Below are 20,252 nucleotides of genomic sequence, written 5' to 3'. Positions count from 1 at the left end.
TAACCGAATTCAATTCCCTCTTGATGTACTGAATCTTTGGATTGGGTAAGAGAAGTTGACATGAAAGAGAATTGACCTGAAAGCCTAGAAAATCTATCACCTGCGATTGAATGAAGACTGATTTCTGAGGGTTCACCAGAAAACCCAGAGATTGCAAGAGGTCGATAGACCACTCCAGATGTGTCAAGACTTTGAGGGGACATTCTGCCATGATTAGAATGTCGTCTAGGTATAACGAACACCCCGAGCGCACAAACATTCAACGACGGGCCTCAGAAGTTTCGTGAAGCACCAAGGTGCTGACGAGAGGCTGAACGGGAGAACTTTGTACTCGTACCAACTCCCCTGCCAATGGAATTGCAGGAACCGCCGATGTGGCTCGAAGATGGGAATCGACAAGTACGCATCCTTGAGATCTAGGCGAACCATCCAATCCCCTTCGCGAAGAAGATCGCGCAACAGATGAATTCCCTCCATCTTGAAGTGTCTGTAAACGACACCTCCGTTGAATTCCTTCAGATTGAGAACTAGGCGGGAACCGCCCCCTTTCTTCTGCACCAGAAAAACCGTGCTGATGAACCCCTGGGGATGGCGAACAGTTTGAATGATTGCCCCTTTTTCCAGGAGAGAATTGATTTCTGCTGAAGTAAACTCTTGGTCTTGAAGAGAGAAATACAGAGGAGTGGGAGGGAGGGTTTGATGTTGGGGCTGATAAAACTCTATTTTGTAACCCTGAACGGTTTGCAGCACCCAAGCATCTTTGGAGATTAAACGCCAATTGTGCAGAAAAAATCGTATTCGGCCCCCCAGAACCACATCGGAAGCTGGAATCAAGCTCACCTGAAGTGTTGGAATACTGGTAGCCACCTTGGTTTCCGCCGGAACGTCCCTTTCTATATTCTCCTCTCCCTTTGCGAGAGGGATAGAATTGGGAACGGGTGCTGTAGCCTGAATCTTGACCACCGCCTCTTTGGGACTGGAATCCCCTCTGGGAGTTTTGAGAGCCACGGCCGAACGAGCGTCCCCTATGTCGTCCGGCCCTGGCAAAAACCGGTCAAAACGCCCGCCGCAGCGAAGCTTGAGCTTTATCAAGGCCGCTGAAAGTTGCCACAAACTTCGTCAGTTCTTTCAAAAAAGGATAACCGAACAACAGCCCCTGAGCTAAAGGGCCGGACTCGGATGAGGAGAGCTCCGCCAGTTTGGGATCCAATTTAAGGAGAATAGAACGGCGACGCTCACTGGAAATTGCACAGTTGGCATTACCCAACTGGCAAATAGCCCTAGACCACTCGATAAGTTCATCAGGGTCAACAAGGGCCGAAGACTCTTTGGCCAGAAACCCGAGATCTAAAATCTTTGTGAGAGGCCCTAGCAAATCCAGCAACTTGTCCTGGCAGGAGCGCCAAGATCTGTCAAGACCCTTTTTGGGATCTTTGGCATATTTTTTGAGGTAGGAGACCCTTGTGGGATCAATCTCCGGAGTGTCCGCTAAATGGTCGGCGAGATCCGGACGCGGACATTCGGACCGAAGGCGGGCCCTGACATCCTTCTCAAAGGGTTGTCGAATATGAGCTTGAACTTACTCCGCCACAGCAGGGGATGGAAGCCATGAAGAAGAATGTGGATGAAAAATGTCCGAAGGCTCGAAAGTTAATACGGGAGGATGTGTAGGAGCATCCACATAATGCTCCTTACGCGACTTCTTTCGTGGCGGAAGAACATCCTGATCAGTGGAAGATGAGGAATGAGTACCATCAGTGTCCGCAATATTGCTGGTGGATGCCGAAGCGCCCCCCGAGGTCAAATTGGAAGACTTATCAGAGGCTAGAGTTTTGGCCAATTTCTTAAAGTCCGACCTATGAGGATTAACAGGGGACTTAGAAGACGAACGTGTGGATGGCAACCAGCCCTGTTGTTTGGCGTAATGAGTCAAATGACGTTTCAAGGTATTGATGGCACAAGCAAGTGCCTTATTAACTGAGTGCTGTACACCCTGGTCTAAAGCCTCGACCAAATCATGCTCCGAAAAGCCAGAGGCGTCATCCTCATAATAGCAGTCATCTTCATCAAAATATTCATTCATAGTGACACAAAGTGTTACAATAATGCCCACAAGATGACAAAATTCTATAATGCCAAAGGCACAATGCAGGGGTAGTGAACAACCCCTCAGCAAGCCAACAGTACAGGGAGGACCTGCACACACCGCTAATAATTAAATGTGGAGGGAGGGCTTGCTGTAAAATATACACTCTAGGCAGAGCCTATGCTTTGTTGTACAGTCCAATGCAATTTAATAAGCAAAAGGCGTAAATGGGACAGAAAAAACACGAGGCTGTGGGTGTGCGTTGTGTAGAAAACAACCTTAGTAAGGAAATCTTCGTGAAAACACGGAAGAAAAGCCTCAAAATGGCCGCCGCGCATGCGCGGTAACGGCCGCCTCGGTAAACATAAAGAGGAGGTCGCGCACAGCGCGTGAGTCCTCCAGCCCCGGTCTCCCGCTCCACTAGAATGATTGTAGACGCGGGCGCAAAGCGCCCGGACACCAGGGGATGAAGCACACGCCCTCTGCCACACGCGCAAACAGAAGCGGCGAAACAGCCAAGAAACAAAAGCCGATACCAGCCAGGCAGCCTGCAGAGTGCGAGGAATTTTAAGCAAGCGCGAGCGCTAACAAGACATTAGCATTAGAAAAATACAAAGCATCAAGTAAGTAATATGAAAAGAAGCACTAAACTGGCTGCGAAGCAGCAAAGAAAGAGGATGTGTTTCTTTCTACATGACCTTTTATACTATGGTCTCTATGGTTGGTCATGTGATACCCTGGTGTTCATGGGTTCTGTAGTTTTTCTTTTATCTACTGTTTTCTAATTGGCTGCTGAGCATTTCTAATAAAGAAATGAGAAAGCATAATCGGAGCCTCCTGTCCTGACATAGAATTTATGAAACACCTTTTGATAGTGATACTGCGAGAACCTCGAGTTTCGAGCTTATTAAGAAATATATATTAAAAGGAAATGAGCTACAAAATAACAGACAGTAATACAGAAAATAAAGCACTTTGGGCAATAATATTTACAGTCAATTTAAGAGGCTGTATGCGGAGTTTAATAAGCCACCGTGATTACGATAAGATTGATAGGGTTTGAAAGTCTTTTCGGTGTGCATCTAGATTATACAAAGCTATAGTTATGCACGCCAATCTGGCAGTAGGCTGAATTTTGCGTGTTTGTCCTTCGTCTCTGTCTATCACCCGTCTTCAGCTCTAATGCCCTAGCACCTGAGGTTTCCCACGTCCCCTGCCACACGAGCTCTGTAATGCGCTACAAAATCCACATGTCTGGGCGGAGTTTCATTGACCATCCCTTCAGCCAATCTACTCCCAGAGCAGTCTCTATTGGGCGGCCACGGAGGCTTGTTAGAGCCAATGACGTCTGAGGCGAGGTGGTGACGCCCCCACCCCGCAGCTCCAGCCAATAGCCGTGCGAGCTTAGCCCAACAGAGGGTAAGGCACGTGCCGATGGGCACGTGTAGCAGTGCGTGGACGGCTTTCAATGAGGTTAGGGGAGGGTGCCCAGGACTGTTCAGTGACAGTTGGAGCGAGAGGCGGCGGTTGGAATAATTGACGCTGGAGCGAGAGGGAGACAAAGGGATTCGAGGCACTTGAGGATCGGCGCGAGGGCACAGAGGGCGTGCGCGGATCACCTGTAAGGACAAGGAGCGTGAGGTACCACCCGAGAGTCAACTGCAGGCGCCCGGCCCCTGGAGTGGGCTCAGGAGTCGCCATGACCAATTCCGTGGAGGTGAGGAGAAATGCTGACCCTTGTGTGTAGGGGGCTGGGGGTTCATTGCACCTCAGTCCTAGGGTGCATCATTTACACTGGAAGTGCCTGGTAAATTCTCGCAAATGCAGCCAGGTAGGGTTTGGTGTAGTCTGTATAGACACGACTGAGGAACATCACTTGTATTTTAGGTCTTCCCGTTCGTGCCACGAATATGCCATCAGCAGGGTCTGACAATTCTGCCACCACTCTTATCAGTGATGGGCATACCCTCTTCAGGCTTACAGTGGTGAGATCAAAGCATACTATTTTATCTGGGAACATCTCCTTTACAGACACCTTATGGTTGCATTCTTCCTGTACAGCCTGCCAATCCGCCCCTGCATTCTTCGGCGCTGTGCAGAGCTTCTGATGTGCTCAGCGAGCCTGCGATCGCCCACTTGCCATCTGGGTCTGTTCATTTCCTTGTGATTACTGCCAGCGCTGGAGATACTGCTGAGTACAATCCCTACAGTCTTTAAGGGCATGGAGGAACCCCATACATTGCCAGCTGGGTATCTCACCCTCTTGCAGACTGTCGGCGCTCGGTACAGTCCTGCAGATTTCAAGGACTGGGACTGTCCCCATACATGTCAGCTGGGTGTTTCCCATCCTCTTGCAGACTACCGATGCTTGGTACAGCCCTGTAGATTTCAAGGACTGGGACTGTCCCCATACATGTCAGCTGGGTATGTCTCACCGTCTTGCAGACGTACATCCCTGGATAGCAGTCTCCTGGGAGGATCCCCATTCGCGCTACCGGCTACGTGTTACCCACAGGTCCCTCTGCATATTGTCGATTCTGGGTCTAACCCCCCTACTACAGAGACCTTGGCTGAAACACCCCTGTGCTGACTGGCAGCCGAGTCTAACCCGCCGCCCATACAGGCGAACGGGGGTATATCCTCCACTGGGCATCTGTGTTTCCGGGTACATACTGTTTACACCCCCCATACTCCCCGAAAAAACCCGGAACAGTGCTCGCTGTATCCTCTCTATAGCCCGGAATGCACCCCTTCCGCACTGCAGGATGGCGCGCCCTCGCATAGGAAAACTGGGTTTCAGGGGCTGGCTGTCGAGCCATGTTTTTCAGTCGGAACTCTGACTGGAGTTTAGGTATTCTCTTCCCCCCCCCCCAGCACCCCCACCCGCCGCTGACTGTTTCTTCTGACACAACAAAATATCACCCCCGCGTGTACAGTGCATTAGAGACGTTAGCGTATTCCCTTTGTACATTCTGGTGTCATTTGTACATGATTCCACGCTAATCGATTATTGATACCGGTTCCTTGTTGTCAGGACCACTGGAATTATATTGACTAAATGATGCAGGGTTGACTAAATCATGCGGCACGAAAAAAAGTATGCAGCATACTATGGCTCATTTCTTTATAGTAATACTTTGTTTAGTAATGTTTGCACATTTTAATAATATCTGGGAAAATATTTCCACCTAATTAATATAGGGTTAACAACCAAATACAGAAATAAAAACAACTGTAGGATTTCAACTTAATCTTGATAAAGGGTCACCCACTCACTGTATGCGTGAACCATGTTGTCACGTTTTTGATAACATTTGAACAGTTTTTCTGTTAAAATCTGCAGTGGATTATGTGGCAAATCCATAAATATACGAAAAAAGCTTCAAAGGAGCATCATTCCAGTGGCCCTGTTTGTTATGCAATGTCTGTGTATCCGGGTCTGGTGGCTTAGTGGACAAATGCCTCCACTGCAGGGAGGGGCCATCCTCACAGGTTCAGTTCCCGGCGGGTTCACTCAGCCTTCATCCTTTCAGAGGTCGATAAAATTAGTACCATTGCGTTATTCAGCGCCAAGGTGTCTCTTGGGGGGTGAACGTACGCTTTACAAATACAAGTTATGTATATCGTGTACATTTTCTTTCTGGTGTTGTTAACGTGCACTTTCATGCATGTTCCTGGGTTGTTGAGAGGCCACTCTGCCAGGGAATTAGTAGTATTTGATGCCGCCTTATTTTCCCCCAAATCTGGATTGGTATTTGAAGGTCAATAGTATATTTTAATTTCCCATACCGCCTCTACGCTTTGTTACACTGGACACTAGGCCTAGTTTCCTCTGAAGTTTTTGGCACCTGTGTGCCCATTCCGAATGAAGCCCGCATGCAGCCTGGACTCCCCTTCCCTCGAAGGCTGCCTGCACATACTGTATCCACTCTGCAGACTGCGTACCCCGTCCCCCTACTAATGCGTCTGTTCACTCCCATTCTTCGTGTACCCGACATGTGCACGTACTCACAAGTTGAACTGCACCATTGAGGTCGCATTATGGTTTCTTTCATCTCGACACATTCACGGTGCATCAGTGGCACAGAAGCCTTATATTGCACTCTGATTCGAAAATGATGCGACCGGCCCTTTCCTGCCTGGGAGAATAGTAGAAGGAACGGGAGAGAATCTGCAAGTCTCATCCGCGCAGACTCTGCCCAGCCCCGCGGTGCTCAGTCACCGGGCTGGTACCGTAAGGAGTCCAGTGCCAGGGATGGCGCAGCGCTCCTTTCTCCCAGCCCCATCACCCCATCGATTGGTGGTACAAGTGGACCTGCCTGACGTCAGAGCTCTTTCACGCTGCAGCAAAGTGTCATTTTCTGAATGGACCTCTCTTCTATGGCTTTGTACCGAATTGACAAGTTCTGGGGAGAAGCGGATGCTCACTTCCGCTATTCAGAGCCGGGAATAATCCCCGCCTATTATCCGGCCTTCCTGATACACACTAAGTGGCTGAGTGCTTCCCAACGCACGATGCTCTTCGTACCGATTCCGATGACTTTTTATTGTGTTACCGTGCCTCAATACATTGCACGAGTCGTCTTCGAAAATTCCATAAAACCTGTACATTTCTTGAAGGAACAGTAGCTGTCACAATTGTCTCCAATATCTGAAAGGCAACAGCCCCGGCTGACCTGCTGTACCCAACTGCTGCAGTACATGCTAAAGGCCTTGGTTTCAAAGTGCCTGTGCCCGTCAAATACTTACATTTCCAGCGCAGGCAGTTGGCGAATGGGATACAAACTGGGTTCGAATTTGGGTGGCAAGAGGGGTTTGTATCAGTATCCGGGCTGGATATTTTATGAAGTAAAATAACCCCCTCAAGCATGTAGTCTTAAAGAAGCGGCAAGTCGCCACCTAGTACAAGATACTTAAAAGGTCTGAAAAGTCAGGCAAGTTTTGTTGAAGTGAATATGACGAATACCTCTAAGAGAAGTTCCTCAATACTTGTTTCAGTTTTTATGCTAGCACAAAGGCCATGTTTTGTGCACCATGCCCTGTGAGGTAACATTTGTAGATGTAATTTGCTCCCATCTCTACTGTTTTATAGCAGATATCTTTAGATGAAGCAACCTTTTCTTGTTTGTTTCACTAATAAATAGGTACTTTTCATTGGACAATGAGCAGGATGTCTTAGTAAGTGGATCAGTGTGCGAAGAAGTGTCTGAGGAGATGCTGTTGGCACATTCTACTTTCCCAGAGATTGTGATTTGATAGTGTTACTCTGTATGTGGTCATTTTAATTTCGAGGTTCAGTAATAGCAGGTTGTCCTTCAAGTTTCATCTGTCACATTGTTGCTTCTTGTCCACCTAGAAGACCATTTAATTCTTGTTTAAGCTTTCACACAAAAAACCAAGCAGAAACTTGCCAGAGCATTATATGCACATCCACTATATCATATGTTCAATTTAATGATTCACATTGAATTAGTATCTGAGGTGCTCTCAAACAACAATTCCTCCACTGCCCTTGGAGGATAAACAAAACCCCAAAAGAGACAAAAAGGCCCTCTGGAATCCACAAACTTTTAACACATTTGCCGAGGCACACATAAGTTGTAATGAACCAGAAAAGCTGGTTTTCACAATTTGTATGAACGTATCAAAATTGGAGTCCATTAGTCGCTTCAAAATTTTGCTTGCATGTTTCTTTATTATATCTTCTTTCAAAATCCAAATATGTGCACAAAACAGCCGACACGTGTTTCGTCCAGAAGGACTTTTTCAAGGCTAACTCATGTAGATAAGTCCATTAATTATATCCATAATTCGTCAAGCATATAAAAGGACAGTATAGGCCAGCCGGGTGTTGTAAACTCCTTAATGTGTATCGGTGGCAGAGCTCCCCGGATCATGTGCCTTGCATAACTGTAAACGCCTTTGTTAGGTCATGTTAAACCTAACTCGGAGTTATCGTCTTGCCTCCGAACGAAGAGAACATGATCCGGGGAGCTCTGCCACCGATACACATTAAGGAGTTTACAACACCCGGACCATATCTCCTCGGTGTTGAGGACAGGAATACTGTACTACTATGGCAGCTCACAGGGAAATTACATTTTACAAATAAATAGGACCGTCTCATTTCCACTTCCTTTGTAATGACGTTGTCTTATGAAGTCGTTTGTTGTTAATGGATTTGGCAGGAGTTCCTGGAGGGTGGGAACAAGTTGATACTTCTGTTTCACAGAAGAAAGTGTGTTTTTAAATATTGACTTGCCCTACAATAGCTCTGTTATATCAGTTAAAGTGTAATTGAAATAGCTAACTTAAGAATGTAATCATGAGTGCATGAAATGCTCAACTTTTTTCTCTCTTTAATTCTGATACAGACTGTATTGTCAATGGAAGATACAGAGTCCTCAGACTACCTGTCCTCCTGCGATTCTGTGTATTCTTTGGAGAGCACAAGCAGCGTTGAAGATGACTATGATGACTTTGACGTTTTCTTGTCTGATGGTTGTGATGAGGACGAAAAGGATGCCCATGACGTAAACGACAGGCAAGGAGAAGATGCAGACATGAAGAGACTCTCGCTTTCACCGGAATCGCAGCGGACTGCCTTTATGAAATCCAATATGAAATGCCTGGACCACAAGTACAGGGCATTAAGGACTACTGGGCTGCATCCTGTGGGCTTCCTACAATCTTCAAGGCCTTGCGCTCGGTACCCTTTCCTGTTACAAAATAGAACCACGTCTTCCAATCACTCTTGGGCCTTTAACAGAAATGCCAATGTGCACAAGAGGAACTATGAGCAAAAGAGAGCTGAAGGCGAACTAAAGCTATCTGTTCTCCCATTGATGGAAAAAGACAGACCAGATCATTCTATCCCCTCAGAAGCACCTGGCATCAAGAGACCAAGAGAGCAAGACGACGAGGACAGGCTGGGCAGAGCTGAATTGAATAGGAGAGGTGCAGACTCCCTCATTTCAGACGGGGACCGAATCTTTGCTGAAAAGGTGAGATAATTCTCTGAACACGTTATAGTCCGAATGTAACCTCAGGATCGAGTGTGAATGCCTCTGAATCTTTGTTTGTCTATGTCGTGGCTGCACGATGCATCATTCGAAACACGCTTAAGTAGAAAATACAGAAATCCATTCATTGGTTTGACTTTTAGAAGAAAGGTGTAATCTTCAGCAACCTCAATGTTCATTGTGGTTTTTTTTCTCTACACAGTGCAAAGAACTGAAGGGCTTTATCAAACCGCTGACAGAACTTTTAAATGGACTGAAGAGAGGCCGATTTGAGCGAGGTAACCTTTTATAGACATGCTATATCTATGAATGTCATTCACTAAGCTCTGAATGTTACCACCTTGTGAAAGGGAGCAGTCCATTGATGTATTGTACCTACAAATTATGTTCCATACCTGCAGAATGTTGCTTTATCCCATTTTTGTTAGCTTGACTTCAATCTCCTGAATGTTATTTTCATCAACCCCATCTTAACAGAGTAGGAAAATAATAATAAGTCTGTGGTGCTACATGAAGCGGGGAAATGGGTAGACTGGAGAAGCATGGCAGCCACTGGGGACGCCTGTGTCTTCGAGTGAGGACTTCAGGCCCTGTTTATAAAGGAGCTTTCTGAGGACCCCGGTCCCCTTGAAGTGATGGGAAGCAATGTCCCTGTTCAGTAGCTGAAAGCTAGAACTATGGACAGTTTTTTTTCCAGTATAAAAAACCTTTGCCTGTGCCGTTCATTCCAGCTAAAAAAAAACTACTTAAAAAAAATAGACTCACCCAGCGTGATGTTGTGTACGTGTTGTGTGTGGGCCTGTTTAGACAAAAAGCCCCACCTCTCCTTTTATTAAACTATTGGTTTAGCGGAGATAATTAAACATGGCCTTTGTGCTGAAAATTGTTCGAAGGCAATAACTGTCTCAGCTGGTGCAGCCGCAGCCTCTTGTAAATAGGTTATGTAATGTGTAGGTGTGGTTTCATTATTGTTGGCTGCACACCTTGGTCCTCGGGCATCATGAGCTGCCCCGCCCTACTTCCTCGCGGTGTTGGGCAAGCAAGCGGCAGCTTATTATCACAGCACTGCAAGGCTTTCTGCTGAAAGCAATCATTCCACGTCTAAGAATTATTCTGTGGTGTATCTGTACATCTTTAGAACCTGTAGAACTGAGTAGTAATTTTGAGGAGTTGGCATTCCTTAAAAACAACGCTTTATGAAGTTATGGTGGTTTCTTCAGAGGTTACATAGTTTGTTCGCACATATTGAATGTCCACGGAACAAAGCCTGGGTGAAATGTAAAACCGATGTATTACTTACTGTAAGGGAGCATTACCAGGGGAGCTTCCCTGGTTTTGATTTCCTATAGGGAAAACTTTCATTTTGGTTTTGTGTGTGCTATTTTCGAGTTTTAAGTATAGTGCTCATTCTCCCGTCAGGAGACTTCACTGAGTTGAGGGAATCTGTCCTTTTTGGCCTCGAACTCCAGGATTTCATTAGTTGGCAGACACGTTTCCTAGAAGAGATGGGGAGTGGAAGAGAGCTCCAGTCTTATTCTGTCACAGACCAGTTTATGTGAAAAATAGAGAGATAAGGACGGTGTAGAGTGCATTTTTTGCAGTATCTCTTAGAAAAAACAAATAAATGCAAAATGTGAGTTTTGCCTTTCCAATGCTTCCTAACACCGAATAAAAGACGTCGAGTAGAGTCAATAACTGCAGATTCTGACCGAAATATTGAGGAAGAAGAGCCGGTGTGAAAACACCTACATTGTTCCAGGGTCCCACTCAAACGAACTGAAAATAGGAAATGACTGAGGCAGCTGCCAGTACAATGCATCATGAGCTATATATACGCCTTTAAAGGGGCAGTGTATTTTACTCTTCTAGTGAGCTTAACGCAGTTTTGAAATGTCATCCCTAACCTAAGGTCAGTCTATAATCTAAGTATTGTAAAAAACGAGTACAAAATGGGGTCTGAGGGAATCTAAATATTCAGAACATGTGACCCGAGAAGGCTTTTTTCTGAGGTGATTTTCCGAATTTCATACTGCCAGACTTCCCCCTTACATTGATATATTTTCTGGACATCAGTGTCCAAGGGGGCCCACACACATCCAATAAATACATGTAACTACTGCTGTGAGGAGTGTTCCCCTAACAAAAAACATCAATGAAGAAGCTTTCAAAAATACTTTTCAGTCCTACAGAGAATATTGTGACAAGGAAATGACTTAAATACATTTTTGACTGGGATCCTGAGAGACTGAAAGACCTGATTATTTGCTCTTAACTCTTTAATTACTTTGAATCCAAGTCCCTGTTATTGAAAATATGTTAAATTACTTAATTCATTAAATATGCTTGTTTTGTTAAAAAAAATTAAATGATTCCTTCTCTCTGATTTACAGGGTTGAGTAGTTTTCAGCAGAGTGTTGCCATGGACCGAATTCAGAGGATTGTTGGAGTGCTGCAAAAGCCTGAGATGGGGTAAGAATCTGCACAGTAATTAGTATAACCTTTGTGGAAATAGTCCTGCATACTTCAGCATATCCCCTTAACAATCAGTCCTCGTATCTGCTCCTTCTAGTCTATGCCCGTTATACCTTCTCCAATAGTTTACTGTGGCGAGGGAGCTCCACAAGCTTCCTGTTATCCTCGCTCCAACACATGTGCAATGCCTCTGTTGCAAATGCATATGGAAGGCAGGCAAATCTTGCATTTCTGTTTACTTTAATGATTTGCGTACGGTCTCATGGCCTTGCATCTGCAATCTTTGCACGCAGTCCTGCAGCTTTCAGAGAGCGGCAAAGTTCAGTTCTCTGTTTTATTAGTGCGACTCGTGTCAAATTACAGCTCTGAAAATAATGTGTGAAATAATGTGGCAATCTTGTGCACACTGTTAGAATTATCATTTAAAATAGTATTTTTCTATGTTCTAAGACTGACTGACACACACACTATCTACATACAATCATGTCAGGCTTGTATGCAGCATGTATGTACTTTGACGAAGACCTTTCTGCACATGACGAGTATGTGAGAGTATAATAGTAGAAGGCCAACAAGGGATTTTGTTTCAACAAAATTCAATACAATTGTGATGTACAAAGTAACTATTACATAAGTACTAGAGGGAAATTAATCCAAACGTAATTCAGTTGGATACAACAAATGATAAAAAATAATGTAAACACACACGGGGTATTTTTTAAGTGAAAGAATCACTGATTTTTATCTAGAAACAATTCATAAAAAGGAGTACACATGACAAATAAATGCATAATGTAACATGAAGGGAAAGAAAGTTCAATATTATCCACAAATCATGACATTACAAAAAATCCAATCCAATAACTATAACAGAGATATATCTCGTGTTGAGAGAACAATCAACTGTGCAGCTATACTGTGGAAATGGACGATATAGTCGACGTTTCGGTCTGTTGAGGCGTCAGTCAGTCAGACCATCTTCAGGACAGAGGAACAGTACAAAAAGACTCTCGTAGTTTGTTGTGGTATTATAAAGGAGTAATCACTTCCTCTTTAAGCATGGATTATGCTTCATCCGATTTTATTTGGATAGGCGTATACCAAGTGAGGCCTGTAGCAGGACAACCAGTGGACTTCAGAATGTTGCCTATTCTGGTATTCTATGATTCAGAGGGCCAAGTGGTCCTTCTTGTGAGCGATTTTTCACTCCAGGAAATGGTTTTAGTTTCACAGAGCCGAGGAAAAGTTAGAGTGCCATCGATCGATGGCACTCTAACTTTTCCTCGGCTCTGTGAAACTAAAACCATTTCCTGGAGTGAAAAATCGCTCACAAGAAGGACCACTTGGCCCTCTGAATCATAGAATACCAGAATAGGCAACATTCTGAAGTCCACTGGTTGTCCTGCTACAGGCCTCACTTGGTATACGCCTATCCAAATAAAATCGGATGAAGCATAATCCATGCTTAAAGAGGAAGTGATTACTCCTTTATAATACCACAACAAACTACGAGAGTCTTTTTGTACTGTTCCTCTGTCCTGAAGATGGTCTGACTGACTGACGCCTCAACAGACCGAAACGTCGACTATATCGTCCATTTCCACAGTATAGCTGCACAGTTGATTGTTCTCTCAACACGAGATATATCTCTGTTATAGTTATTGGATTGGATTTTTTGTAATGTCATGATTTGTGGATAATATTGAACTTTCTTTCCCTTCATGTTACATTATGCATTTATTTGTCATGTGTACTCCTTTTTATGAATTGTTTCTAGATAAAAATCAGTGATTCTTTCACTTAAAAAATACCCCGTGTGTGTTTACATTATTTTTTATCATTTGTTGTATCCAACTGAATTACGTTTGGATTAATTTCCCTCTAGTACTTATGTAATAGTTACTTTGTACATCACAATTGTATTGAATTTTGTTGAAACAAAATCCCTTGTTGGCCTTCTACTATTATATTCCATTTGCCCAAGCCCTCAAGGGTGTATTGGGTGTTACCCCTCAATTTAAATATGAGTATGTGAGAGGGCACAAGTGTATGTATTTGTGTGTTGGTTTTTTGTGTGTGTGTGTGGTACTTGTGAGAGCACTTCCGGCCTTGGTGTACTAGAGGTATTTCTTGATTATGGGTTGTAGTGTTTCCCATTCAAAATGAAGGTATTTCTGGTTAGATGTAGCATCCATGGCACAATGCTTGTGCTGATATATTGGAGGTCAAATGATTTGCATAAGAGAAGGCATCTATATTACAGGGACATTCATGAAAAATGATGACTCTTGTGTACCGGAGAACATTTTTGACATATGGAGCACCCATGATATAATTGGGGGTGGAGGGGGGACATCTATCGCAACATTCTTTTACTGGTATGAATATTCACTCTTATATCATACTGTTTGTGTATTTAAGTTTAAGTTGGGTGTGTTAAGGGTTTTGTGGATTGGATTCTGTTTGTCAAAAGGAGGAGCAAAGTGTTAATATACCAGACTTGGCTAATATGCATCGTCATTGCACCAGTATTGAGTCTGCTTAAACTGTGGGATTTTAGTTCACCCGCCTCACCTTTTCAGCTCTAAATTGACATCATAGCCAACAAGATATTTCAAAACATTTTATTTCAAACATTGTGATAACAGAAAAGGAGGGAAGCGAATACCTCAAAACCATTTACTTTATGGATGATGAAAGAAAGTTGTGTTGGTTTTGTAAATTTATCGGACAATTTAATAGGTTATTGAAGAGGAGACGTTCCAAAAAGTTGGCCTTGGTATCTATGCCACTTTGATCCATCATTCAGAAGTGAACCTCCTACCTCCCAACCCCCACGTTTATTTTTCAAGGGATATGTAAAAGAGCCTAAAATTCCCACCCGAGAACCTACCCCATTTAAGACCATCTTTATTGTAGCAAATAATAATAGAGCCCCATGAAACCTAGTAAGCGGCCAAAACACTAATACAAGACCGGATGTCCAAGTACTTTTTCCTATTGAAAAGCCTTTGCTGCACAAATTGCAAGCTGCTGGCCATTTTTTACTGTATCAAATTGAAATTCCGTGTGGGAATGGACTGTAAACTGGCACCCTTCCATTGCTTTGCTCCTCGAGGAAATATATAACTAGTTGTGCCTGTTCCTGTGGCCGCAACGCTTTGGAAGGCTACTGCCTGTCCTTGCAAGTCTGTAACTATTTGCCAAGTGGATGCTCTGTGCAAGGGGCCAGCTTCCACCGTTGGAGGAAGCACAGATTAGTCCGATGGGCTGAGGTATGCTCCACCTCATGTGCCTTTCATGCAGCATGCTCCTTTTTTCTATAGTATTGCAGGCTGATGCAGGTTGCAATCCTGTCTCAAAGGGAAAGATGGAGAGCTTCTCTTCATTACAGGATTCCAGCTCTCCATTTTCATCTATTTGCAAGGATCATCTAGTGAGTAATGCCCCATGAATATTAAAGAAACAGAACATAAGTCCTTGTGAAGGGTCCCTGTGTGCTATACTGTATTAGTGCATCAGACAGATCTCAGAGAATTGGCTGAGGTACATCACAATGTCTAGGGAAAATAGGGTTTAGCTGTGATCTGATTCATGCATCTGGCCCAGAGTCTAGTAAACCATTGCAAATTTCTGTCCCACCAAATTCACCTTTCTTGTGACCCCAAATCCCTACTATAGCTTCCATTTGCCCCAAAACCTGACCACCTAAACTAGCCATGAGAAAAAAGGCATGTCAAAGACCAGATTCAATACGAAGCAGGGAGATAGTGGGGAACTGTGCTACGAAAACATCTTTTTGACTCTTTGGATTTAATTTAGTGATTGTTCCTGTTATCTGAGGAACACACGTTCAATCCCACGTGGTTGTAGCCCTCTCATCAAAGCCAGCCCTAAATACTTGTCTCCCTCAGAAGCATCGTTCAGAGCAGTGAAGGATGAACCTGCTTTATTTAAGTGATAATTCATGCTTGGTTTCCTGTTCCCTGACCCTCCTGCTCCTTTCGTGGAAATCCATAGCAGGTGAAGAAAAGAGCCAAGAGTGTTGCCCCTCTGCCAGTACTCTATAGACCTTGCACGGCAACCACCAGGCAGGCGCCAGCACCTTGACCGTGCGGGCCTTGGCATCAATGCAAGGGTTAATCACCCTGGTTTCTCACCCACGACCTTCCCTCGGGTACACAATCGTAGCATAAGACCCGGACACTCGGTCTCAATGCCAAGCAACACGTTCAGTTTCATTGATGGAATGTGGGTTATGTTTGTTTCCAAGGCAAGAAGGCATTTATGATGCTTGTGAAATCAGGGAAACTGTTCTTTTTAAATAATCATACCATGGCCTTCTCACTTGCGAACTGTTGTGATGAGAAAACAATGTTCATGTTAATAGCGACTGCTATTTAAAATAAATTAGTATAAGTAGTGTTGCTGTGATGGTTGCAAATAAAAGTGCATATTTTGTTATCTGTGTAAGTGGCTTTTACCATGCCCCAGCCCACCTTTTTCCCCGAGAGCCTTTGAACGAAATGAATGGGATTTTACTAAATGTATATTACACGTAAGAAGTATTTTTCTTTAAAAAAATACGTTTGTTAATGACTGTTGTGCTTCTTGTGTTTGCAGTGAAAGGTACTTGGGAACCCTGCTGCAGGTTGAGATGATGCTCAAGGTCTGGTTCCCTCATGTGGTAATGAAGAGCCCTTCCTGCCCGGAGTACGTTGAAGAAGAGCCGGAGTGCAAGCTGCGAAACGTAAGATGGCATTTTATGTTTTGGTTTATTAACCTGTTTAATTTTTGTGCTTTCATTCATTATTTCTGGACACCCGTGTAAACACATTTGATATTTCTTCTGTCGCCTGCCTGCTTTTGATTTAGCCATTGGTTTGTCTGTTTATGGGGATGGCAGTTATTTAAAAGTGTGACTCTAGAAAAGAGGTCTTTTCATAGTAAACCAGCTCCATCGCTTATGCATATCCAACATAGGAGCAGTCATTCAGGCCTTTATAAAAAAAAAATGTATGTTCACAGGACTCCTCTTGTTTACATCAAAAGCCTCATAAGTCAGAGGATGGCATCTATCCTCAGAATTAACATTTATCATTCATAATAGCTACATATTTTCATGCCCAGCACTTCCGAGAATCCAGAAAAGAGAGGAAACAAAACGCATTGTTCATACTGCGTATATCCCGTCATGTCCTCGTTCTAATACAGTCTGATGAAATTCTGAAACCAGTTACCTGATTGCTGAAATTGTTGCCTCCAAGTTAGAGATCCCCAGGCACAATCAAGTGATTTAATACCGAACACTAAAAAGCGGGAAAAGGCTTGGAACTTTACTTTGTCAACCTTTTGGCTGATTATGCAGGTTAAACCCCAAACATAAAAATGTTAAGGGGTTACTGGGACGGTTGATATAAAGTGAACACTTGTCACATGAACCCTTTGCGCTGTTTTCTGTGAGCTCCGCCCATGTGACTAAACAGACATTTCTGCTAGGTATCATGGTTTTAAGTTTAATGCTGACGTTTTTGGTAAGTTGTAGATGACACATGGCAAGTGAAATCTGGACTGGTTTGTTAATTTGTAAATTATTAATTACGTGAACATTTTTAAATATAAAATACTTATACCTCACCTTGATAAAATATTCCGGTTTCCAAAAAGGACTATGGTCACAATTTTACATGCAACTAAAATACAAACATGGAGGTGTGTTTACTGCTGGGCCTATGGACAGCAATTGCTTAACATAATCTATTTATAATAAAACAAAGGTTGTTAATGGTTATTTATTATGTGGCTTCCAGTCTGTTTTGCACATTATGTAATTCCACATTCCCTGTGCAGGCAGATTTAATTTACCAAACTCTGCTTGGGTGCATGTAAAATGGATAGAGGGACACTTGGAAACACCTGTTTTCAGATCTTGTTCTAATCGTTTGTCTTACTTTCTCTCCAGGTTGAGAACAGCAACGACAATGAGACTAAGGTCAAATCCACACAGCGGACAAAACGTTTTATTCGCTCTTTGAAAAGCCCCCATAGACTGAGCCCAAGTCAAAGGAGTAACAGAAAAATCCCAACTGTCATCGCCCCAACCGAGATCGAACAGGAACCCACAGATCCTCAAAGGGAGAGCACTCCGTTGCGTGCTGATTGGCCAAAAATGAATTTAACATGGATGCATACCTCTCCTACCCCCAATCCCCCTTCAAGTCCAGTAGACCTGAGAGGTTTGAACACTCCCTTTGGGCACAACCTGTTGGCACCAAATCTGAACAACTGTGGCTTTATTGTGCTCCTTCACAACAATTTAATGACCTCTCCAACATATCCACGATCTGCACCATTGTCTCCAGAGATGAGGCCTACTGAGTTTTGTCATCCAAAAGAACATTCGGTCCAGACGGGAGACCCTCCAAGGAGCGCAAGTGCACCGGGCGTTGTTGCATCAGTCACCAGTGCTGGGATGGTAAAAGTAGACGGAGACCTCTCCAGAACAGTGCCTCTTTTACCTACATCTAGTAAGAGACCAGGGAACGTGAGTCCTTGGACTTGGAACTTAGTGACTAAAGTGAAAGAGAACATGCTGTATTCTTCTTGAACCCCAAGATGCTATTTTGAAATGTGGTCTCCTTGTTTTTTATGTGTGCTTTTCATCTCAATAAAACATTTCATTTTCTAATAAGATTGCAGCCCTCACTGTGGTGTGGAGGAGGCTTGTGTTGCATCCAAATGAATTTGCAGCATAAACTAATGAGTGACTAGATGCTTATTTATGGAGTGGTGCTACTGACTGCCATTCCCAATGAGTTGTTGAATTCACAAGTTCTTTAAAGAGCATCAAAGGGCTGGAATGCTGCCAGAGACAAATCGGTGGTGTGCTTGAGCAAGCCTTAAATAACTAAAAGCAGACGTTGCCGGACTTGAGCCTTCGGATAAACTTTAACAGTGCTTATGCCTTCAGTGCATGGATTGATATGCTTCATTTCTTTCCTCCCACATGAGAGATGTTCCATAATAATTCAGCATATGTTTGGAGGAATAATAAAATGTATGCGGTGAATGAAACCTGATTTGTCTACATCTGTTTCCTGTTTGGATAAATGAACAAGCATTTGCAATGCATCAAGTCTTGCATTACTGAAAGATTGAGTTATTGTCGTTGCAAATGATGATGGTTTTTTTTTTCCCAAGTATCCCAGCAGTAGCATAGGTAATCAAATAACATACACGAAGCAAGAAAAGGGTGCAGTGCCACTGGCTGTTACTAGGTGTCCCTGTGCAGTTGTTAAGGGACCTCTATTAGCAACATAAGCTACTGCACCCTTACTTATGCTACTGCTGGGATATTTGTTAACAAAAAGTGCAATCGGTCTCGCATTAGTGTGGGTTAGAGCTAGTGACATTGTAAATGGGAATGTCTTTTCCCATATGTTATGGAGTGTATGTATGTGGGGTGTAGTAGAATTATGTGGGTTGTATTGGATTCGTCAATCAATCAATCAAACAATTTATATAGCGCGCTACTCACCCGCTAGGGTCTAAAGGCGCTGGGGGGGAGGGGTCCGTTACTGCTCGAAAAGCCAGGTCTTGAGTTGCTTTCTGAAGGAGAGATGGTCCTGGGTCAGCCGTAGGTGGATGGGGAGGGAGTTCCATGTCTTGGCCGCCAGGTAGGAGAAGGATCTTCCTCCGGCGGTGGCTCTACGAATGCGTGGTACGGGGGCGAGGCTGGTTGATCGCAGCTGGCGGGTGGGCGTGTAGAGAGTGAGGTGTTTGTTGAGGTACTTGGGGCCCAGGTCGTGGAAAGTCTTGTGTGCGTGGGTGAGGAGTCTGAATGTGATCCTCTTGCTGACGGGGGCCAGTGCAGGTCTCTCAGGTGGGCGGAGATGTGGTTGTGGCGGGGGATGTCCAGGACGAGTCGTGCGGAGGCGTTCTGTATGCCCTGGAGTCTTTTCTGTAGTTTGGCTGTGGTTCCCGTGTAGAGGGTGTTCCCGTAGTCCAGTCGGCTGGTGACGAGTGCCTGGGTGACCGTCTTCCTGGTTTCGGTGGGGATCCATCAAAAGATCTTTCGGAGCATGCACAGGGTGTTGAAACAAGATGACGAGACGGCGTTGACTTATTTGGTCATCGAGAGGGAGGAGTCCAGGATGAAGCCCAGGATTCGTGCGTGGTCCGTTGGCTTGGTGGTGGTGCCCAGGGCAGGGGGCCACCAGGAGTCGTCCCAGGCGGAGGGGGATGATCCCAGGATGAGGACTTCCGTCTTGTCTGAGTTCAGTTTCAGGCGGCTGTTCTTCATCCACTCGGCGACGTCTTTCATTCCTTCGTGTAGGCTGGCTCTGGCGGTGGCGGGGTCGTTGGTGAGGGAGAGGATCAGCTGGGTGTTGTCGGCGAAGGAAATGATGTTAAGGTTGTGTTGGCGTGCGACGGCTGCGAGGGGGCTCATGTAAATGTAAATGTCAAGGTACTTATAGAGCGCACTGTCACCAGACGGCCACCTTGCGGTGTCGCCTTTGCGGTTTCCTGGCGCTGATACTCATACCGCTGTGGAACCCCTCCTGGCTTTCCCTGTGAAGTGTCCACTCCTGGGCACCCCCAGGGTGAAGCCAGGCATCCTTAGCGCTGTTGGGGCCGGTGTGGAGGCTAAGCAAGCTATTGCCCAGAGTTGC

At 44.6% G+C, this 20,252-nt stretch overlaps 1 protein-coding gene across 1 annotated transcript; it reads left to right on the top strand.

The window, feature by feature from the left end:
• The first annotated feature begins 3,535 nt into the window (after positions 1-3,535).
• On the top strand, positions 3,536-18,273 carry CIART (circadian associated repressor of transcription). The gene is made up of 6 exons (XM_085637492.1): positions 3,536-3,803; positions 8,461-9,090; positions 9,311-9,386; positions 11,499-11,577; positions 16,204-16,330; positions 17,543-18,273. Exons 1-6 carry the CDS (start codon positions 3,786-3,788, stop codon positions 18,185-18,187), a joined length of 1,575 nt encoding a protein of 524 aa, XP_085493618.1. The 5' UTR covers positions 3,536-3,785; the 3' UTR covers positions 18,188-18,273.
• The last annotated feature ends 1,979 nt before the right edge of the window (positions 18,274-20,252 follow it).

Source organism: Triturus cristatus, chromosome 12, assembly GCF_964204655.1.
Source record: "Triturus cristatus chromosome 12, aTriCri1.1, whole genome shotgun sequence".
NCBI lineage: Eukaryota > Metazoa > Chordata > Amphibia > Caudata > Salamandridae > Triturus > Triturus cristatus.
Note: the sequence above shows the minus strand (reverse complement) of the source record. Positions and strands in the feature narration are given on the sequence as shown.